At 42.9% G+C, this 23,573-nt stretch overlaps 1 protein-coding gene across 1 annotated transcript in view; it reads left to right on the top strand.

Annotated features, from left to right (window-relative positions):
• Nucleotides 1-23,573, top strand: part of TBX4 (T-box transcription factor 4) — a 51,582-nt gene that overhangs the window by 5,752 nt on the left and 22,257 nt on the right. Inside the window, exons 3-5 of the mRNA XM_031966527.1 lie at nt 1,919-2,013; nt 14,598-14,717; nt 17,262-17,409. Coding sequence (XP_031822387.1) covers nt 1,919-2,013; nt 14,598-14,717; nt 17,262-17,409 — 363 coding nt within the window. The remainder of the gene's footprint in view (nt 1-1,918; nt 2,014-14,597; nt 14,718-17,261; nt 17,410-23,573) is intronic.

Genomic DNA, 23,573 nt, shown 5'->3' with positions numbered 1-23,573 from the left:
CTTCCCCCCACCCCCAAAGTGTCCCTGGGCCCCTTGCCTGGCGGGGCACTAGCTCTATCGGCTGAGTCTGGTTTACTTTGTTAACTTGTTTTTATGGGCAGCCCAGGCCCGGAGGCTGTTTGCAATTCTTCCCCCACGGGGCTTTAGTTGGGGAGGGGGTAAAGGAGTGGCCCTTAGTAGTGCCCACTCCCTTTCTCCATTTGGTGGTATATAATTCGTTCTCTCAAGCGGGATCCGTGCTTAGGCACAATGATGTAGGTGCTTGGCGAATTCAGCAAAAGCTTTAAATTCTGGTCAAATCGTGGCAGATGGGGTCCCGCCATACTGACCCAGATTCCCAGATCTTCCGAGACTTGTTAGACTTCTCGGGTATCCAGGGCCAGAGGCTAGAGGCCAGGAATGAGGCGGAAGTCGGTGCCCTTTTGATTTTCCACCCTCCCCGCTTCCCTCATTCCCGCCACTGCCCACCTGGGAGTCAACACCAACTAGCCGAGAAAATGGGGTGAGGACCACAGGACCAAGAAGCGGCCTCTCAGCGAGGGACACCAGCCACAGGTCGAGACACCCTGGGCTTGGAGAAGAGAAAGAGAAGGGAGTTGGGGGAGAAAAGCAAATTGTGCCGCACTTTCGGGATGACTTAGCGCAGTGGAGCAAGCGCCCTTGGCCTGAATTTCGGATCCCACAGACGACATTCGAATTTCGAATCTCGGAGACTGTCGAATTTCAAATCGCCCGGACATTCGAATCTCCGATCCCCCAAACGTTCGAATTTCGAATTTCCAATTGTGTCGAATTTCGATCGAACGAATTTACAATTAATCGCTCCCGTAGGTTCAGTGTCAAAGGAGCTTGTCAAGTCCATAATCATTTTGTGTTCCCTTTTCCGCTCTTCTAATTTCCTGGATAACCCCTCGTGTTGATAATTGCGGAGGGGGAAAATTCCAGATTTTTAGGGCACATAAATTTAGCGATTTCAATTTGGCCAGGGTGCGAAATACCTCTGGGTAATTGCCAGGTTAAAAAAGAGCAGAAGCGTGGAGAAACAGTTGATTCCATCTTTTCCTTTCCAAGGGCCCGAGTCACCTGTCCCACGCGGTTCGAACTATCCTGAGGTAGAATAAGGCGACGGTCGGAACCGTTTCTCCTTTTTATTTTCAGCCCTTCTTGAGACTCAAACCCAACTCTCGGGGGTTCAAAAATAGCTTTAAATACGGTTTTATTTCTGTGTACACTAGTATAAACTACACAGATGAATATATGTACGAAGAGAGGAAAAGAATGAATTTTCTAAAGTCACTGGTACATTTATTATTATTTTTTAAGCCGAAAGCACGGGAATAAACCAGGGGAATGGATTCCTGAGGGCCAGGTTACCTGCTCCGAAATTTTGTTGGGCGCAATCGGCTTGGCCCAAGTTCCGCGCCTTGCTTAGAGTGGAGCTAGACGGAATAGTTTGTTATGAGCGCAGAGTTGTGTTTTGTGAGGGACTACCAGGTTCATTAGGAATCCCTTAAAATGGGAGCAAGAAGCCCGCAGGAAGAGTCAGGGGTGTCCTAATTAGTCCCAACTTTTCTGGGGGAGAGTCCCGTGTGTTCCCATGCCAGGAAAAAGGGGGCCGTTCCTCCCACTCCCCCTATACACTACTTTGGTGACCTCGGTCTCGCCCCACCCCCACTCCATATACCTTGGTCGAATTCTTGAGTTTCAATTCCCCTTCCAGCTGGGTGCAGGGTGCCTCTTGTCTTTAAGCCTCTTAGATCCCATTCTCCATCCAGGAGGCCAGATTGAAAATAGGAATTTTGATTAGCTCAGAAAAGTGGAGGCCCCCTTTCCCCTCAGGAATCAACGGCTTTTCTAGGGGAGGGGGCCCAGAACAGGGGCTCGGTATGATTGCTTGTCCTCTCCCCGCTTCCCCCAGACAATCGAGAATATCAAGGTGACTCTGCACGAGAAGGAACTCTGGAAGAAATTTCACGAAGCGGGGACCGAGATGATTATTACCAAAGCCGGCAGGTCAGTTTTTGTGGGAGTATTCTTTGGAGATTTTAAGAGTGAGGTTGGGAGAATTAGTCTTATGCCGGGAAGGCTCAGGTCTGTGAGGCCGAAGTTCTCTCATCTCCTGAGCGCTGGACTACTTTGGCCCTGGGCTGAGCGCCCAAACTGGAACTGTAAACTCAAACCTTAACCACCCATCCCTCAATCTCCCGCTCCGCACCCCACCCCCGTCCCGACCCCGAACGCCAGCCAGGGATTAAGCAGAAGCATTTCGGGACCCTATAGAGGCCAACCTTCTAGATCCAGGTCTCAATCCCAGCCCTTCTAGGAAAAACTTTGTGCTTTCCTGCGAACTGGAAATCCTTTAGGGACTGTCGGAGGCAGACAGAACAATGTAAATAGCACCCAGAACTTTGGGGTCTCCAATTTTGGAGTTTTTTAGTCTGTGGAGAGGATGAACCTTTCAACCCCGAGATTCCCTCCAACCGCAATATGGGGTGGAAGAGAAGGGGACTTTGATTTTCTTCTGCCTACCCCCACTCCCTACCCCAGTTCTCCTCGAGAGTAGCCTAGGGGCTCCAAGTGCTCTGGATTTAAATAAGATGCTTCCAGGCAGAGGGAAGGGAATCTGGAATACTCCTGTGCTGGTCCAGTGTAGGCGGGGCAGGAGTAGAGAGATCTCGGGACTTTTCTCTTTTCTGATTTGGAAGGTTTTTGTCCAGTCAGCAGGTGCCGGGGAAGGGGGATGGACAGTCAACTCAGCAGGCAGGTTTAGCAAGAGCGCCATCCTTCTCCCAGTGGAAGAAAAACTCTCCCCACCCCTACCCCCACCTCACCCCCTCCCTCCCGACCTGCTTATGAAAGGCTTGGGGGGCTGCCCTCGGGTGTTCCTCTCATTCCCCTCCCCCTTGGGGCAAAGGCGCCGATGGGGTGTGGGTGCATAGTGGGGATAGGGGGTGGGGGCCAAGCAGCTCTCGGGGTGGCTGCCAGAAGGGTGATTTATAAAGTGGAAACATCTTTAAAATGCGATGGTGTCTGTGGGAGAGAACAACGATGAGGGGGGAGAGACGGAGGGTGAGACAGCCAGGGAGATAGGGGGAGAGACACTCAGACTGCTGTGGAGGACCAAAATGAAGGGGTGAGGGGAGCGATAGATCCGATGAAATTAGATTTGTGTGAGCAGTCAATCTGAAAACACTGGTTCAGACCTCCCACACTTCCCCCTTCCCAATAGCAGGATTTGTTGGAAACGATTTCTTTGCTTGACAATTCCAACTCCCCCACTTTAAATTGAGCCATGGGTAATAGTAACACCAACAGTAATGCCGGTTACTATAGCAAAACCTAACTCCCTTTTGTAAAAATGTTTTCCCTACCTGGGCAACTAAATTTCTGAGATAATTCAAGAAAACATGTCCAAATCTCTACATCTCAAATGCCTTTACGTATGTGTAAATCACTTTCTAAGTGTACTTTATTAATATGACTTACAGTGATGATGATGATGATGATCGTTTAGTGCTGAGGTGAGAGTGTGTTCCATTCAAGAGGAGTCAGATATGTCTGTTCCTTGCTCCTAACCTATCTCCTTACCATCTTTTCATCTTTATTTTAGTTCTTCAATTTTCATCTTTATTTTAGTTTGGAAGCCAAAGATGGACAAAAGTGACTGCCTCAGACTCCCCTCTTTCCATGTTGAGGCAAACCTTTTCAAATGCTTCTGGGGTTTCATTCTTAGAGGAACTCTGCAGGGACACAACTGTTTTGCTTTCTGGGGTAGGGGAAAGAGTTTTGATCACTGTGCCATGGTCTTGTACAGCCTCTCTTCATGTTGTACTCTGACCTATTTCAGTAATAGGGCTTTGGGGTCAGGGAATGAAGAGAGGAACAAGAAGTACAAGGTCAGAACTGTCCATTTTAAGGGGAGTAGCCATAGATGACATTTTTTATGGGAAGATTGCTCGAGAAAGGATGAAACATTGTCTGAATGCCTGCACCTCTGGGTTGCAGGTAAAACTCCAAACATCTTAACTTCAAGGAAGAAAGATCCTTATGGCTCTCACAGGTGTCTGCTCTGTCTGCCAGTAGCCCCAGGGCTCAGAGAGGGGAGACTTTCCAGCTTTAGGCAGATGTTGGTGAGTGAGCCTGGCAGAAGTTCAGGGATGAGCAGCTGAGAATAATAACAATAGTAAATAGCGGTTGTGATGATAAAAATTTTCCTTCTTGCTGATGGGTCAGGGAAAGGGTGGGGGGAAGCCCTTCCTTTCCCAACAGAAAGTTATCTGTGCTGTAAATCTTCTCATTAAAAAAGTCATTTAACTGGCCTCACTTACTTTTCATTGCATTCTCCATTAGCTCCTGTTTCCCAGAGAAGACACTCACCTCCCTCATCCTAGTTCTCCTTACTTTCTCTCTCCCCCCAACCTGCAGCTCTTTAAGGTAACACACTTTTATAGAACTTTGCAGAACTTTGCAAAAACTCTGAATGAGATTTATTTCATACACACACACACACACACACACACACAAAGTTTCATTCTTGACTTTTAAGATATACCAATAATTTTCTCTTAAGTTCCATCTTTCTATTTTCCGAACAAAGAAAAAAAATTAAAAAAAAAAAAAAAAAAAAAGCTAACACAGCAACCTTCTCTGATACATATTCTTAGTCTCCACCTTGATACTGACTGCTAAATGAAGTTCTTTGTTATCCAGGCCCCAGATTATTCATTACAATTTAACACTTAAGTAGCTTATTATGATTGTTAGTATTTACTTTATTGTAGTAATTTTGTATCATTCTCTTGGTTCTGCTGTTTTCACTCTGCATTAGTTCAATCAAGTCTTCCATGTTTCTCTGAATTCTTCATATATTCATGTTTCTTACCAGTGCAGTAATATTCCATTACATTCATAGTGAATAATTTGTTTAGCCATTCCTCGAGGATGCATTTGAAGTCTTTGCAAATCCTTACCAAAAAACAAAACAAAACAAACAAACAAAAAAAACCCCTTATCAAAATCATAGTATTTTATCAGAATTCTTTCCTATTTTCTAGCAAATAATATCATGAGTTCCCAAACCTGATGTTTGCAAAGTCTTTTTGCATCATCCTTGCCTGTCTGACATAACTATCTAAGGCAGTATAAGTAATGTTCCCTATCTATATTAAAAGTAGAATAGAGGATTGACACAAATACATTTTTAATGGTAAGCTTTAAAAAAAAAAAAAAAAAAAGGATTTCCCTCGAAAATAATTTAAATGTGCCGGCTCAATTAAGTAGATTGCTTATGTAGCAAAAGTACATAGCACTGAAGCATTCTGAAATAAAGGTCATAATTATAGCTCCTTTCCCCCTGAGACTGGAGTTTTTAACCTGAGAATCTCCAGCTTTGTTTTTTTGTTTGTTTTGTTTTGTTTTGTTTTGTTTTTTTGTTTTGTTTTTTTAGTTTGTTGTTTTGTTTGCTTCAATATGTCAGTAGCTTTCTTTTATGCATTGAAAAACATGATTCGGAGAAATTCATAAGTTTCACCAAAAGGCTCTATAACTTCATTTCCAAAGGTTAAGAACCTCAGTTCTAAAGAGGTTTGGCAATTGTTAATGCTGTAAAGTTACCCATGCATATATCCTGTAAATAAAAGGCTATTAAATTAAAAAAAAAAAAAGAACCTCTGTTCTAGTGTATTAAATTTGACAAAGTGATTTCCTTTCAGCATTCATTAGAAATGGGTAGTTCAAGTCTTAATTCTTCCCATTTCAGGGATGAGTAAATGGAGGTCTGGGGAGGGATGTAAGCGGCCAAATTACCTTCTTTTGATCACACAGTCAGGAATTGGGGCTGAGGTTCAAGTCTAAGATCTCCTAACAGTCTCTTCTCTAGAAGAGGGAGAATGAAAGAAGTTTCTGTCTTCCTTGGAGGAGAAAAAGGCTGCAGTGGAGACAGATGTGCAGATAAGGTGAGCTGGAATATATTCTTCCTAGCCCGAATCCTTTTTTAGTCCCAGCTTCTTCCTCCTTGTGACAGAAGAGTTTAGGGGCCCTTTCGTACTTTATTCCTTTGGAAGTTTAATGAGTCTATTTTTTCTCTATGGCTGCCTTGACAATAATTTTGCTGATAAAAGGTGTAATCATAGCATGATCCATCCAGGGCCAGGTCTGAAAGAAAGAAGGAGATATTTCAGGCAGGTGTAAAAGGGATAAACAAATAATCTCAGGAAGACCAAAAAACAAAACAAACAAACAAAAACGAAACAAAACACAAACAAACAAACAAACAACAACAACAAACCCAAGGCCAGTCAGACCCTCTGTTTCCTTACCTGCTCTTGGGAGAAGCAAATGACTTTGACCTGGATAAAATGGGACCTCCCATCCAACCCAATTACCAGGTCACCCCTCTTCTCCCTAAGGATGGCCCTTCTTTCCACTTAATCTCTTTGCCATTCCTTCTTGCTCCCCTCATACCCACCTCCCCCTCTCTATACCCTCTCCGGCTCTTTCTTTTTTTCCCCTCCCTCCCCCAGAGAAGTTGTGTGTGTGAGAAACAGCATTTTCTCCCAAACTCAGATAAAAGTGAGCTTCACAAAAATTTAAATATAAACGTCCCCAAGTGAAAATTTCCTAACTGCCTGACCTCCCTGTCCTGGGGTCCTGGCTCTGCCACCAGATAAATCTTCGTTCTCCCATCCCCATAGTCTGAGTTCAATGTTGCTTGTGTTAGTGACAGTGAATTTGTGGCTGAAAAATGAACTACCGATGAGAACTCCCGTTGAACCTGCATTGTTTGTTATTCCGAGGCCTGGCTCTGGCTCAGACTAATCCCCAACTTCAAAGCTTCCTGCCCTTTCTCTGTATACATAGCGTCAGGGCCCAGTGGCGTGGGTGATAAGAGAAATCAGGGCTTGGACAAACTGGGAAAGTGGGACCCGGAGAGACAGCGCTTTGATCTCCGGGAAAGTATTTTTTGAAAGCCCGAGTCTATCTAAAGGAAATACCATTACAACCAAAAGGTTGGGGAGCTAAGAGAACCAGCTGACTCTCCATCACCCATCCCCCCACCCTGCCCCCTACCCCCAGAATCTATTCCACAAACCCTTTCTTTCGCCTTGCCAACGAGCGTGGGGGAGTGGGGGGTGGAGTGGGAGGGGGGTGGAGACATAGTTCCTTAAAATGATTTCAAGGAATCAGGGAGCATTTTTCTCGGAGGAAAAAAAAGAAAATGAATTAAGTGATTTTTGCAATTGTTCATAAACACAATAGTTCTATTCTAGCACAATAGTTGTTGCAGTTCCGTTCGCTCCCCTTTGTCTATTCTTCCACACTTCTATCCTCAGCCCTGGCATCTTCACCCCTGCCATTCCTAGTCCTTCGAATCTCGCTTCGTAGTTAGAAAAACTGACCTTGGAAAAAGATTCCGAGGAAGACTAACGGAGAAAGGAAAGGCGTGGTTTTATTTTGCACTCCAGTCTTGTTCTCACGAGTTCAAGTTATTCACTTGCTTTATAACTTTAGCCAAGTTGTTTCATTTTTTTTTGCCTCAGTTTCTTCGTCTGTAAGATAAGTGTCACAGTAATAAGTGTAGTATTTACCTCCCGGTATTTTGAGGCTGAAATGAGATCGTTTATGTAAAATACCTAGCAAACTTTAAAATGCTATATAAATAGAACTTCACCTTTCATAAGCTCACCTACTTCAAATCCCAACTAGTGTGGTTATTTGCAGATTCTAGCAACCTGATAAGTTATTGTTTTCACAGCTGAGTTATTTCTGAAAGAAAAAGTTGAAAATGAAAGTTTGGTGGTTATTGGGGTCTCCCTGGGCACTTAGATGGGGATATTAACTGGCAGGATAAGGAAAAAGGAGAATTTGGGAGATTCTGGGAGATGGAATAAAATGGATTTGCCAATAATAGTGAAAAGTGTCTTAAAGCAAGGGTTTTTATCCTAGAGACCATGGACCTCATAGGTTTCCAGGGGTATTGGGGAGAGGAAAAGGGGGAAATATACCTTTATTTTGACTATCCCAGAATTTCACATTTCCTTTCATTTTAAGTTAAAAAATTATTCTGAGAAGATTTCACCAGAAAGAGTTCACCATTTATTCTGAATAAGCTTCACCAGACTTCCAAAAGGCTCCCTACGTAAAAAGGTTAAGAAACCTTTTCTGAGATAATTTATTTTCTTTTTTCTTCTTTCTTTCTCTCTGGCTTTTCTTTCCTTCCTTTCTCTCTCCCTTCTTCCTTCCCTTCTTTCCTTGTTCCTTCCTTCCTTCTTTCCCTCCCTCCTTCCCTTCATCCTTTTATTCCTCCTTCCCTTCCTCCTTTCTTCTTTCCCTCCCTCCCTTCTTCCTTCCTTCCTTCCTTCCTTTCCTTTCTCCCTCCCTCCCTCCTTCCCTCCTTTCCTTCCTTCCTTCCGTTTTCCCTTCCTTCCTTCGTTCCTTCGTTCCTTCCTTCTTTCCTTCCTTCCTTCTTTTCTCTCTGCCTCTGCCTCTCTCTTGTCTTACTTTTTCTTTTTCTGCCTCTCTTAATCTTTACCTCTCCAGTTGGGAGTTACATCAGATGATATCTGAAGTGCCTTAGCACTCTAGGATTCTGTGCTTTTCTAAATGCTCTTCAATAACCATGTTATCATCAATTTTCCCCAACTCTGCCTAAGGGGTATCAAGAGAATCCTAGCCCTCTTGCCCTCTGGCAGCTTCATTATACAAAGTGGCCTTTTCCATTTGGATTTGTGAAGTGTATATTGCCCAAATGCCCAGGGAACATCTTCTCCCCTTCAGTTCCTGCCATGGAGGCCTCCAGGAAGCTTATTTTAGCAGGTCATTCTAAAACCATTTGTGAACATGAAATAGATAAAGGCCCCTGTGCTCGTCAGCACTTCTCACTCATCTTAGGAGCCTGTTTGGTGATCAGAGGAGAGAGACCAGCTTTCATCTCCTCTCTGGGCCTGGATTCGCTTGTTTATGCTCCTGACTGAGCAGTTTCAGTGATGGTGCAGAGGGAAGTACTCCATCTGCCCAGATGGAAGGGGCCTTGGGAAAGAGGAGGAGCTTTTTCTTGAGACTGGGTCCATTGAAGAGAAAAACCCATCAGTTTTCTTCCTGTTAAAACATCTGCTGAATGATTTACTCTCCTTTCTCCTTTTCCTCACCCTGAGACAATTGGCTTCCTGTTCATCCCTTCTTGGGCTAGGAAATTTGGGTGCATCTCATGAGACATAAATGATAACAGCCCTTTTGGGAAAATGTCTTCACATATGATCTTTGGGCCTCACGGTAGCCCTATGAAACAGGTAGCATGAATATTATCCTCATCTGACAGTTTAAAGTAGGAAAGTTCTTTGCTCAAGATTGATGAAAGAGTACAGGAGAACTCAGTTCTTTCTACCACCTTTAAATGTTTTCCTCAGCATTGTCAGACTGCCCCCAAAATATGCCAGTCAGTGATTTGTTCTGTGACTTAAAGCCCAGAAAGAAATTCTAGAATATAGCTTCTAGTTGTTGTTTAGTCATTTTTCAATCATGTTTGACTCTTTGAGACTTCCTTTTAGGAGTTTTCTTGGCAAAGATACTGGAGTGGTTTGCCATTTCCTTCTCCAGCTCATTTTACAGATGAGGAAACTAAGACAAACAGGATAGCTTCCCAGAAATTCATAGCCTTAACTTTAAGGGATTAGGAAGTCCCTGGAATGGTTTGACCCTCACTTTTCTTACCTTCTGGTTCCAACTAAGATATTTTCTCCCTACTTTTCCACATTGTGCTGCACCAAACAGCCCCTTATAGCCTGTGGGAACGATAATTTGTTTAATCAGCTACTGGAACAGGGAATGGTGAGACAAAATGTGAATCAGAAGCCAAGGTATTGGAATTAAGTGGAAATAAGATCCTTTACAATCTGATAATTAGCTCTCATTTACTGGAGGGAAGCTAGTAGATTATTCTAGATCATGGAATTTAAAGTTGAAATAGACATGGAGATTATTTAGTCTAAACCCTTAATTTTATAGATGTAGAAACTGAAGCTCAGAAAAAAATGATTTGTCCAAGATCAAGAGTTGGAAGATTATCTAGTATAACTTTTTTTTTGGAGGCAATTGGGATCAAGTGACTTGCCCAGGGTCACCTAGTTAGGAAGTATTAAGTGTCTGAGGCTGGGATTTGAACTTGGGTCCTCCTGACTTCAAGGTCAGCACTCTATCTATGGCAACATCTAACTGCCCTCAATATAACTTTTATGTGGAGAAAAATTGAAAGAAACAAACAGAGAAATAGAAAGAGGGACAGAGAAAGAGAAGAAGGAAGGAAGGAGGGAGAAAGGGAGAGAAGAGAAAGGAAGGAAGGAGAAGCTAGTGAGGCAAAAAGAAAAGAAATTATCTAAGACAGGGGATCTTAATTTTTTTTTGGTTAGGAACCCCTTTGGAATCTAGTGAAACCTTTAGATAATCTTCTATAGGCCCAGAAAAATGAAGTGATCTGTACAAGATCAAATAAAAGTTGGGATTCAAACAGAGATCTTGTAATTCCAACTTTGGGAAACCTTAACAACCATTTTCTCACATTTGAAGGTACATCAGGCTTCCTTAAATCTTCATGTCTGATAAATTTCCTCTAACTACAGTCCTATCCAAAATAAAATCTAGACAAGGAGAGGCAGGCATGCACAGGAATTATACCCCTTTTGAACAGTACCATTTTCCCACCTAATCAAAGCAAGAATAGGAAGGTACCTGGGAGAGGGCTTGTCTGATTTAGCTACCAAACCCAGATTAATGTAGTTTATCTGGCTAAAGCAATTCGTGTTCACAGGAACCCCATTCCTGGCCATCTCTTTGGTTATTAGGGATCATATTCTTCAATCAAAAAAAAAAAAAAGAAAAAAAAAAGAAAAACTGGCAGAAGGTAGAAGGGAGGCTCTTGCCCCTGACTGTGCTCCTGGGAAGGACACTTTCTCCCATACTGAATTCCCCTTCTTCCTTTGCTTCCCCATCACAAAGATATGTGAGGAGAAATCAAGTTGTTTTCTTGATTGGATTCTATGAGGAGAATAAGAAATCTCTTTCTTTCTTTTGTGGAAGCATAATGTACTTATTCACTGATAGACCCCTTAGCCCCATTCCCTCCCTCCCCATTCCCACACTATATGAGTGTGACTTTTTAGATCCTTCATCAGCCTCCCTTCCTCCTCCTCCTCCCGGATGTTCCAGAAGGGGACATTGGCGAGGCTGGCCCACTAAGCCCTGGACAATGGTGATGCAGGAAGAGAGGGATTGAGGTAGAAGGGGAGAGGCCAAGGAACGCCTTCATCTCCTGAGCTCCAGACTCTGGCAACACCTCTCAGGAGCTGTTATCAGTCAAGAATTTCATGTGTATACGTTATCGTCCCCATGGCTCCATGTATTTATTGAAGGGGCCCTAGTCACAGGACACTCTGAAGGCAGACACATCCAATCCTGGTACGCTGGCCAGGCTGGAGCCCCAGCTCTTTAAATGCCTTTTAAAAAGCACTTAGTGAAGTCAGCCTGGATGCTTTAACAGCTGAGATGAGGTGTAGAAGAACGGAGGGAGGGAGGGACCCAGACAGATGCTGCTGCAGGCCTTTTCCAAAGATTACCTTTGGACTGGCTCTTTTTTTTCCCCTTTGTACTTCAACAAACCCATTTCACAGACCTCCTCCCAGCAAATCTTTCCAGGTCATTCCAAAGGACTTCTGAGCACAGGGTATTAGAGAAGGCAGGAAGTCTTGCCATTTTCCCCTACTTCCCTCTTTTCTCCTCTGTCTATTCCAGAAGTAGGAACAAGTCCTAAGAAGGGCTTCATATTTGTACAGGTGCCTATTGGGGAATTAGAAAATGAAAGAAGGAAGGGGTGGCTTCCCTCCCCCAGCCTAACTCAGAGCCTGAACGCACATCGGCTCAGCACAATCTCCCCCTATCTCCGCCCCCCCCCCCAGCCCAATTCTGCTGCTGCCCAGACTAATTACGCGGGAAACATCTGGAATGTGTGTAGGGCATTGGTGAAGGGGGCTGGGGCCTGAGCACAGCTGGATCTGACCCCATTTTGTGTGTTTCTCCCCAAGTGGATATAAAATGGTGGCTCAATAGGAGGTGAGATCCCTTTGTTTTCCCTGCAAAGAATGGGTACGGCAGCCCCTCTCCATTCAGCCTCCTTGTCCCTTCCGTTCCTCCCTCCAGCTTCAGCTTCTCATACCCCCCGCCCATTTTCCTAGGCTCGCAGAGGAGGAGCTCACAGCTTCTATTGTGTCAGCCTCAAAAATGTCCCCTTCTGGAACATTCAAGAGGAGGGATACGGGAGGCTGAAGGAGGCTCTAAAAAGCCATTCTCAGCTAGTATGGGAGTGGGGAGGGAGGGAATGGGGCTGGGGGATCCATCAGTGAATAAGTACACCATGCTTCCACATAGGAGCAGGTTTTCAGATGTGCATCATCTGACATCCAAGGCAGGGATGTGTCTGGGCTTGAACAGACTTCAGGGAGGCCCCCACACACTTCCTCTCACTCTGGACATGAGGGTGTGTGCTAAGAGCCTACATATGTTTTTAAAAAAAAATATGCTTTTGATTGACATCTGAGACAGATTCTTAGATGGCGTTTTCCAAGTTCCTGAGCTTACAATTGGAATTTTGTCCGTCTTCCTTCTCTCTCACATACACTGAAGTTTACGCAGTGCTTATAGGTCCAGCATGGTTATTTGTTCTCCATCCATCTAGTCCTTCCATGCAGTCTCCCCAAAGGCCCTGGCCCAAGACCATGCTTGGTCCATCTTGCTCAACCCTCTGTGTTGTTTTTGAAAGTCCAGGCAGCTGGACACACTCTGGAAAACAGGTGGTTCTTTTTGTCAATCAATAACAGAGTGCATGTGTATGGGGGAGGGGGAGATCTGTGTTTGTAAGTAATCGCATAAACGTATTAAATATACATCTTAATCTAACATCTATCATCTATCTATTATCTATCTATCTACCCATCCATACATTTATCGATTCATCGTTTACCCTCTATCTCTCTCTCTATGGCAGCCTGGCAGGGGCTAGAGTTTCAGAGTCCAGATGACCAGCCTCATCACATATTGCCTGTGTGACCCAGTCAATCTCCCCATGCTTAGACAACTTATTAAGACTATAAATTGTTGAGAACATCCTAATCTGCATTGGTGGAAGGAGTTTCCTTACCCAGGAATTCCCTTTCCTTACTAACTCATAAGCTCACTCTTTATCTTTCTGTGTATTTATGTATGTGATTTAATGAAAAGCAGTTAGGGGTGATGTGGATAGATGGCTGAACCTAGAATCTGGAGGTCCTGAATTCCAGTCCTCTCTCTGACACATACTGGCAATAGTACCATGGGCAAATCACAGACCCTCTCCTTGCCTCTGGAAATTCTGTAAGACGGATAAATCACTGACTTATTGTTTGGAGGGAGTTGAGATGGGCTCATACCCCTGTGTGAAACTAAATAGAACTTACTAGAATAGAAATTAAATAGATTCTAAAATAGAATCTTAAAAATGATTACCCACTTAACTGCTGTTTCTTTTTTTCTTCCTTCCCTCCCTCCCTCCTTCCTTCCCTCCTTCCCTCCTTCCTTCCTTCCTTCCTTCCTTCCTTCCTTCCTTCCTTCCTTCCTTCCTTCCTTCCTTCCTTCCTTCCTTCTTTCTTTCTTTCTTTCTTTTTTTCTTTCTTTCTTTCTTTCTTTCTTTCTTTCTTTCTTTCTTTCTTTCTTTCTTTCTTTCTTTCTTTCTTCCTTCTTCCTTTTCTTCTTTCCTTCCTTTCTTCTTCCCTCCTTCCCTCTTTCTTTCCTTCTTTCCTTTGTTCCTTCCTTCCTTCTTTTCTTCTTTTCTTTGTTTCCTTCCTTCTTTCCTTTCTTTCTTTTTTGGAAGCATTTGGGTTTAAGTGATTAACCTAGGGGCATACAGCTTGTTAGCCATTGTTTTTTACATTCATGTAGACCAGTGGTTCTCAAAGTATGGTCTACAGAATCCTGGAGAATCTCTGAAATCCTTTTAGAAGGTCTACAAATTCAAAAATAGTTTTTATTTCCAATACGGTAAATGTCTATAAATATAATCCAGATAAACAAAAACGCTTTGGAGAGATCCTCAATAATTTTTAATAGGATAAAGATACTAAACAAAAGTTTGAGAACCACTGATGTAGACGATTGAAAGTTGTCTGTAGAAACAAAGATTGGTGTGATCTATGAATTTTCAGTGACCCCAAGAGCAAAGATCCCTAAATATTTTCCTGGAGTTGACAGAGGGACTTCAAAATCATCTGCCCCACTTCACCCCTCCAGAAGTCCTCCAGAATTCAAATAAGTTTGAGACCCATAAACTTGGAATCTGACATCCCTTTCCTCCCAGCCCTGACTGTGCTTCTCCAGCATTTGCTGTACCCTGCCATTAAAAAGCTGTCTCTGAGAAGTGGGCATACAAGTAATCTTGGGGGATCATATATAAATGCCTTCCTCAAAGACCTCCTGGTCTTTTTCTCCCCTTCCTAGTTCATTCTTCTTAGAATTCTTCACCCATCATTGTCCTCCACTCTCTTCCTCCCTCCTCACGTTTCCCTTTGGCTTTCTCCTAGGAGAATGTTCCCCAGCTACAAGGTGAAGGTCACAGGCATGAACCCCAAGACCAAGTACATTTTGCTGATTGACATCGTCCCAGCAGATGACCACCGATATAAATTCTGTGATAACAAATGGTAAGAGGCCCGGGATTCTCTCGGTATGATCCAGTCCTAATCCCAGTTGTGTTGTCTCCTCCCCTCACTGATAGGGTCTGTAGTGAGTTCCTGACAGCTCTCTCTGAATTATGTGGAATTCTTTGCTTCTTCTTCCCTTTCTCTGACTTTTGGCCTCTTTACTCCTAGTCTGTTCACCAGAGATGGGGAAGGAGAGGTAGAGGAAGCTATTCTCCTAGCTTCTCTGGGAAAAGACCTAGGGCAAGTCTACTTTGGACTAGCAGTAGATTTCAAGTCCCACAATCATATATGATCCAGGGTTAAATGAAGAGTGCTTGGAAAGTGGTAAAGGCTTTTAGGATATGGGGAGGACAAGGAAGCCAGGGATAAGGTGCTGACACTGGTTACCTAAGACTTTAGAGAACGATAGAAATGACTTTCATTAGGAAATGTCATCATTTACAACTCACACATATTGGTTTTTGTCCATTTAATCTTTATTTCTTCACACCTCTTTTTATTTCCCCAAACAAAGCAAAATCTACCTGCACAGGGAAGAGCCCTACTTTTAGACCTGCTCCTTTTCTCTGACTCAAGTTTCCCTACCTAAAAGTGTAGGGATGTTGGTATTTATAGCATGATGGATTTTGAGTTGAAAAGGATTGTCAAGATCATGAAGACAGAGGTCATAAATCTAGAGCTGTCAGGGCCAGAGGTTATTTAGTCCAAATTCTGCATTTTCTGACTAAAGAAATTTGGGACCAGGGAAGTCATGGCTTTTCCAAGACCAGATAAGTAATAAGTTGTAAACCTGAGTTCAGATTCAAGTTCCATGTTTCCCAATTCGATACTTTTTGCAACACTTTTGTTTTCACTTTCTTTCAATACCTCCACATTCAGAGGAATCTCAGGCTCAGAGAGAGGCAGGATCTTGTCCAAAGTAAGAGTCACAGCAGAAGTGATGCCAGGTCCTTTGACCTGGAAGTGATGTCAGAGGCTATCTGGTCCAACCTATCCATTTTACAGAACAACTGGATGGCACAGTAGAGAGACTGGACCTGGAGTCTTCCTAAGTCCAAATCTGGCCTCAGACACTTTGTAGCTATGTGACCCTAGACAAGTCACTTAACCCTGTTTCCCTCAGTTTCCTCATCTGTAAAATGAGCTGCAGAAGGAAATGGCAAACGAGTCCAATATCTTTGCAAGAAAACCCCAAATGGGATCATGAAGAGTCTGATGTGACTGAACATCCATTTTACGGATGAGGATAATTAAGGTCAATTGTGGAATATTTTAAAGTTGCCACTAGCCCACTCAGCTGGATGAGTGAGGGTCTAATTAAGTATCTGGTACATAATTTTGACTTCTAAGTCTCTTAGGTAAAGCAGTTAGGGGATATATTTGATTTAACACTTCCTGGATTTAATAGAGCTCAGGGCAAGGTTAGCAGTCTCTTTTCTTCACATCATACCTCATTTATTCCATTCGTTTTCTAGGCTTCTCCCATGCTTGTTTTCATCTAGCTTTACAGCCTGAATTTGAGAGAATTCCCAGAAGGATTTGCCAAGGAAACAAATTGAATTTTTAAAGTGTGTGTGTGTGAGTAAAGTCACACGTCTAAATGTGTCTGTCTGTGCATACATGCATGTTGTCAATCAAGTCAAATCAACAAGCATTTATTAAACACCTACTGTGTGCCAGGTACTGTGCTAAGCATTGGTGATACAAAGAAAAGCAAAAACATGGTCCCTGTCCTCAGAAGCTCACAATCTAAAGGGGAATACAACATGCAAGCTGCTATGTGCAACCATGTGTGTATGTGTGCCTGTGAGAATGGGTGGGCGGGTGACAACAAGAGAATGGAGGACTCTGGAAGAAGTTAGAATTGGTGGAGGCAGAAGGGTATTTCTCTTTTTGTTCTCAATAAGCAAGTGACAGTAGAAAAAGCACTTGGTTTAGAGAAAGAAGACCTGATATCATCTACTACTTTTCCCCTGTGCAACTTTGACAAAGTCATTTAACTTCTCTGGACCTTAGTTTCCCCTTCCAGAAAAAAGGGGAATGGATGAGCTGATCTCTTAAAGCCTCTTTCGGCATTGTCCTTTTATAACCAGCTGATTCTGAGCTAGTTCTTGGATCTAGATTCAAGTACCAACCATGGACCAGCTTCGAGGATGAATCTGTGGAAATTTCGTTCCTCTGTAAGCTTGTAGCATGAATTATCACTAGCTTTGGACATCAATAACAATCGTGTGTCAATGCAGAAAATCATCCCATAGTCTGCCTCTTCTCTCTACTTGGGAGAAAATGTATAGTAAAATAATAGATGGGCAAAAGCCCTGATAGGGCAAGTTTCTGAGAAGCAATTCATGAACCCAATTCATTAGATTGTGAGGTTTTTGAGGGCACGGTTCCTGGCATGTAGTGGGTGAGTAATAAATACTTTATTGACTGACTGGTTTTGTTCAAGGTGGGTTAGGAGCAGGGTCCCTTCTGGGATTTCCTGGTACCCAATAGTTAACTCAGGGCAGGGGATCCCTAATGTGGGGACTGCTGTGTTGGCAGGATGGTGGCAGGAAAGGCAGAGCCTGCGATGCCAGGAAGACTGTACGTGCATCCAGACTCTCCAGCTACGGGGGCACACTGGATGCGGCAGCTGGTCTCCTTCCAGAAGCTGAAACTGACCAACAACCACCTGGACCCTTTTGGGCATGTAAGAGACAGGTTTTCCCCCGAGTGGTGGCAGTTAACTATTTGGGCACTGGGGAGGTAGGGGTGGGAGTTCACTGGGATGGGCATCGGCATGCCATTCTCTAGACTTTTATTCTCTCTGTTTCATTATTAAGGAAGATGGGATCTTTTTTCATTAATTTTCCTGATATGCAATATGTCCACCCAACAAACAAGCTTGAAGATTTGATGGAATACCTTTCCGGGTTTGTCAGGGAAATAAAATGACATTTTCAAGGGAGAGGGAAAAGCAAGTGAGAGAGTGAGTTTACCAGATGTCTTTTCGGTTAACTTTTCTGTGAGATCCTAAGAAGTCTTTGAACCATTTAGTGTCTCGGTTTCCCCATTTGCAAAATGAGAGACATTTGCTTTATACATTTCATAGGGCTTTAGAAAACAAGAAAGGTTTGTCCAAATGTGTTAATTGTCCTAATGTATAACCTTCATTTGTAAATGGAGTCAATCTCTTTTGTTTTTCTATTGACTTCATTTTCAAATACATCTCTCCTCCCTCTCCTATCTAGTAAACCATTCTTTATAATAAAGACTAGGAATGGAAATGAAAAAGCAGTTTAGCAAAACCAACCAATGCATTATTGTATATCCACAGCACCTCCACTCCACCTTTCCTATAGTTTTCAAAGAAGGAGATGCATTTTCTCGATTCTTTCCTTAGGGGAGCTTGGTCATTAAATTATAGTTTTGTTTTCTTGTTTATTCTGTTTACATAGTTGCAGTAATTCTATCTATTGTTTTCTATCTTCTGGTTACTTTATTTTGTTCATAGAAACCTTATGCATCTCCATGTTCTTTAAAGTCATCATTTTTTATGTGCAGTGATGTTTTGTCACATTCATGTGCCGCAATTCCATTAGCCATTCCCTAGGAAATGGGTATTTGTTTTACTTCTTGTTCTTTGCTAGGGCAAAAAAAAAAATTGTCACTCTGAATATTTTGGTGTCTATAAGAATTTTCTGTCTTTGATCTTTTTTGGAATATATGTGGCTTATGCTTCATATGAATTCTTTGAGACAGATTTCATCATGAAAACAGTTCTTGTGCTTTCTCTTCTCCCCCTCCAGCCAGGGAATTCATATTAGCTAGGTCAGTTAGACATTGCCAAATATAACTGGCAAATCGTTCTTTATTATTAGTGGGAAAAATCAGCTAATAGGTGCCCAAGCCAGAGGGAGTGACTTTTGGATTATCCGCCATTTGGGATTTTCTGTACTACTGCTCTCCTATCCTTCTGATGCATAATCAAGAATAGACTGTAGTCTGGAAATGGATGATGGGGCATGGGAGGAGGGAAGGGGAAGGGATCTCATGCCTCCAGTTGAGTGCCTGGTATTTGCAGGGTTCTGTGGGGTGGAGCTCTTTGGCCCCAGAGATGCTGCCTCTGGGCCCCCTTCAGTCCAGGGACCCGCCCCTCGCAGGTTGCATAAGCTCATTATTTTCCAATCTGGCTCTGGCAGGCCCATTAAAAAAAGGAGCATTTTATTTGGAAAATCTTAATTCATGTGTATTGCAGATGTAGAACTGGGGAGTACACGGTTATCTGCCACGGCACGGAGGGCCCCTGGTCTGTCCTGGCAGTTTTGTGGATATTGAGAATAGAAGAAATGAACCCAGTGTAGTGGTATGCTGCCGCAAGTGTGTGTGTGTGTGTGTGTGTGTGTGTAAGAGAAAGAGAGAGACACAGAGAGAGAGACAGAGAAGAGAGAGTGAGATAGTGACAGAGAAATAGAGAGTATAGACAGGGGGGAGGGGGGCAAAAAGAGAGAGAGAGGGAAAGGAGAAAGAGGCAGTGTAGGTGTGCCTCGTTTTATGTAACAGATGTGTTCCTGGAACTAGCCAAATTGTTATATATCTCAAATTTCCCCACAAGAGACATCGGAGAGGCTTTATCTTAATTTCGAATGAATCTTCAGTTGACTGGCTCTTCCAAGTATTGCATTTCTCTGTGTGGGCTGCTGGCGAGCACTCCCTGGGGAGGTAATATTCTGTAAACATCCAGCAGGACTTGGGGAACAGAGATTTAAAGGAATGGGAGAGATCCTTCTGTAGTGCAGTAATCAAATCCTGTACGCAGCCGTTTTTTGTGAGTTTATCTCTTGGGCTTTGCTAGAGTGGGGCCCCACGTGTACAAGGGTATGTCTGACAAATGGGATCCAACTGGATCTTACAGACATTTATCTAGCCTCTACTGGAAGCTTGGCTTTGTGTGTGTGTCTGTGGTGACAAAGATAAATAAAAGCAAGATCCCTCTTCTCCACAAGGGTAGTTTTTCTCTCTGAAATGTGTACTCTTAAGGAGGTGCTTACAGAGGTTCAGCTCAAAGCCAGAGGTGACACATGAACTCAAGATTTTCCAACTCTGAAGCCATATCATTTCTCAAATCATTATTTTATGTTGTGTCTCTTTTATACGAGAAATAGCAAGGCAGATGGTGAGAGAGCTGGGCATCAGAGTCAGGAAATCCAGGTTCAGATGCTCTCCGACACATCCTGGCAATGGGAGGTCAGGGCATGTCACTGAACTTTGTAGTGTCCCAGAGAGATGTCTAAGACCAGAAGGTGCAATCGTGCACTGAGATGGCGTTTCCTCATCCCTAGTTCCCTATACCAATTAAGTTAAAGAGTCACCCATCCCATTTGTTTTCAATATATTTATATATGAACTTGCTTACTAATATAAACTTGAGGGCAGGGTCTTTGTATCCCTAGGATACAATGACTGGTACGTAGCGGGTACATAAAAAACATTTGTTGATTTAGAGTTAAGTGGAAAGACAGAAATGATGTTCCCAATAAACTCAAATTTATAAACTTAACATCTTGATGCCATCTTTTTTCCTTTACTTACATGATCTTGGCTCCTTTTTGGTCTATATGACAGCTTTCCCTCATTCTCCTGCAATGGAGCATCTCCCTCCTCCTGCCCTTGAAGTGTAGCTGTCCCTGTAGTCTCCATCCTTGGCTATCATCCGTTCTCTCTCCACACTGGTTCTCTCCATTGTAGACTTCATGCACTCACATACCTTCAATTTTCACCTCTGGATGACATGTCTAAGCCCTGATCTTTCTTTTCTATTTCTGACCCTGTAGGTCCATCTGCCTACCAGATATCACCTGGACGACTGTCCATTGTCATTTGAAGCAAAACATATCCCAGAATGAATTCATCCTTTCCCCCTTTTAATGACTTCCCTTTTTTCTATCGATAGGACTAATATTCTTCCTGCTATAGCTTCAAAAATCTCTGAATCATCTCTGACACTTCCCATCTTCCAATCTTGCAAAGTCATTGTGGCAAGTGATGTATTGAGTCTTGTTGATTCTCTTGGATAATACCTCTCTACTCCCACTACTCCTACCCTAGGTCCTTGGAGACTGTTTTGGACTTGTCATAACCTCCTACAAATTCTTGGTCACTGGTATTTTTTCTTTCCAATCCATCCTTCACATGAGATGCCAGTAGGGATCAAAACTATGATTTTGATGGGATAGAGAAGGTACAGGAAACTTCCTCTATCAATGCAGGGTGACATCTTCTCTGCAACTGAAATCTGTTGTTCTTCTCAAGCTGCCCAAATAATTTTCCTAAGGCATGGGTGTGACCATGTCATTCCTTTGTTCAAAAACTTTTTGCTTACCCCCTTGTTGTCTATAGAACAGAACATATGACCCTTAGCTTGGCATTTAAGACCATCTAGTCTCGTTCCAACCTACCTTAGCAACATTAGTTCACATTGATCCTTAACTTACTTACATTTGAGTCAAACTGGTCTTCTAGTTGTTTTCTCCATCTCACCTTGCCTTCTTTGTTAGTTTTAGGACATAGGAACAGACCATCCCTTAGCTGGGAATATTTTCCTCCTTTAAATTCTCTTTTCTTCATGAGCCACCTCTGCTGAAGAAGGAGGACTAAGAACTTTCTAAGGTTCCTTGAAGTTCCATGAAGACCAAGATGTAATCTATCTCTTTTTCTGTCTGTATTTTGTCATTCTAGCATGTCTTTTTTTTTTTTTTTAAGCCCTTATCCCTTTCTGCTTTTGTTTTATTTTTAAATTATATCACTCAATGAAATGTGAGTTCCTCAATGGCAGGACCTTGGATCACTTTTCATTCTATAAAATAGGCAATATTAATAAATGCTTTTTGATTATGAATTTAATGATTAATGTATTTGAGTCATAAGGGGAATAAGTTGTTAATTTACCTGAAGATTTTCCTCATTAAGAGGAGTGTTTATTCAGGGGTTTGTAATTTTTGTGTGTCATGGACTCCTTTGACAGCTTGGACCAACCTATGGACTCCTCCTGAGAATAATATTTTTTAAAAAATCAGATGAAATGCTAAATTTCAGTTAGTAATTAGTGAAAGTAAAGATGTAAAATTTCCCCCAAGGTGAAATCTTTCCATGGACCCTTCCTGGAAGGAGAGTCTGTAAACCCCAAGCTAAGAATCCTTAATCTTATCAGACTTGGACTTTCAGCCAAATCCTGTGGACCTTTGGTTCCAAGATCTTTTTATTCAAAGGGACTGGGGCTCCTGGTGCTTTCAAGAGGAGGTCCTTTTCATTCCTGAGTTTTTTTTCTTCCCTTCTTCCCCTCAGTTTCTTGCACCTTAGGGTGAACAACTACAAAAGTCTCTGTTTGTGAACCAATGCCAATTCATGGCTGTTTAGTGGAAAAGGGTGGAAGGACCATATTAATTCTGTTTGGCCAAGTGGGCAGAACCAGGAAGAAGCACAGAGTAAAAGTTGAAGACAGGGAAATTCAGGCACCATATCAGGAAAAGCTTCCTAACCTTTAGTGATATCTTAAAGTAGAGTTGTATTGCTTCTCAAAATCTGTTGGCTTTCCCATCACTGAAAGCAGAGACTAACTTTCATTATGACATCATGATTCCTTTCATGTATGAGTTGGACTAGAGGGCCATTGAGGTTTCTTTCAACTCTGAAGGATTTGGATTCTGAGGGCCTGGGTTCAAATAATGTCTCTGCCATTTGCCACATGTGTGACCTGAGGCAACTCAATTAACCTCTCTTGGGACTCATTTCCTCTTCTGTAAAAGGAAACGGATGGAGTAGATGGTCCTGCAATCTGCTTCTGGGATATCGCTGTCTACTTTGGGTTCTTCTCTTTCAGGGTCTCTCTCACACATGTATACATACACAGGCGCCTCAGTAATCCACAAACCCCCAGAGGGCAGGGTACCATTTGGGTAAGAACTAAAAAGGCGGGATGGGAGGAGTCTGATCCTGCCAAAACTGAGAAGGGAACAAAACTCTAATAAGGTTTAAAAATGGACCTAGAGGCTCCAGAGAGGGATTTGTCTGCAGCAGCTTTTAATCATGTTTCCCAGTAAAACCGTCAACTCAGCTGGAATTTTCTTTTCTTTCATTCTCTCTTTCTTTCTTTCTTCTTCCCTTCATTTCTTTCTCTTTCTTTCTTCCTCCCTCTCTCCCTTTCTTCCTCCCTCCTGCCTCTCTTTTCTTTCCTTCCTTCCTTCCTTTTTTCTTTCTTTCCTTCCTTCCTTCTTTCCTTTCTCTTTTTCTCTCTCTCTTCCTTCTCCCTTCCTTCCTTCTTTTTTCTTTCGTTCTTTCTTCCTCCCTCCCTTCCTTCCTTCCTTCCTTCCTTTTTCCTTCCTTCCTTCCTTCCTTCCTTCCTTCCTTCCTTCCTTCCTTCCTTCCTTCCTTCTTTTCTTCCTTCCTTCCTCCCTTCCTTCCTTCCTTCCTTCCTTCCTTTGCTCCTTCTTTCTTTCTTCCTCCCTCCCTTTCTTCTTTCCTTCCTTCCTTCCTTCTTTCCTTCCCTCCTTCCTTCTTTCCTTTCTTTCTTCCTCCCTCCCTTTCTTCTTTCCTTTCATCCTTCCCTCCTTCCTTCTTTCCTTCATTCCTTCCTTCCCTTTTTCCTTCCTTCTTCCTCCCTCCCTTCCTTCCTTCCTTCCTTCCTTTTTCCTTCCTTCCTTCCTTCCTTCCTTCCTTCCTTCCTTCCTTCCTTCCTTCCTCCCTCCTTCCATCTCTCTCTCTCTCTCTCTCTTTCTCTCTCTCTCTCTCTCTCTTTCTCTCTCTCTCTCTCTCTTTCTCTCTCCGTCTCTCTCTTTCTTTCTTTCTTTCTCTTTTTTTTCCCAAGGAAGGAGGTAG

This window comes from Sarcophilus harrisii, chromosome 4 (genome assembly GCF_902635505.1).
Source record: "Sarcophilus harrisii chromosome 4, mSarHar1.11, whole genome shotgun sequence".
NCBI classification, from domain to species: domain Eukaryota; kingdom Metazoa; phylum Chordata; class Mammalia; order Dasyuromorphia; family Dasyuridae; genus Sarcophilus; species Sarcophilus harrisii.
Note: the sequence above shows the minus strand (reverse complement) of the source record. Positions and strands in the feature narration are given on the sequence as shown.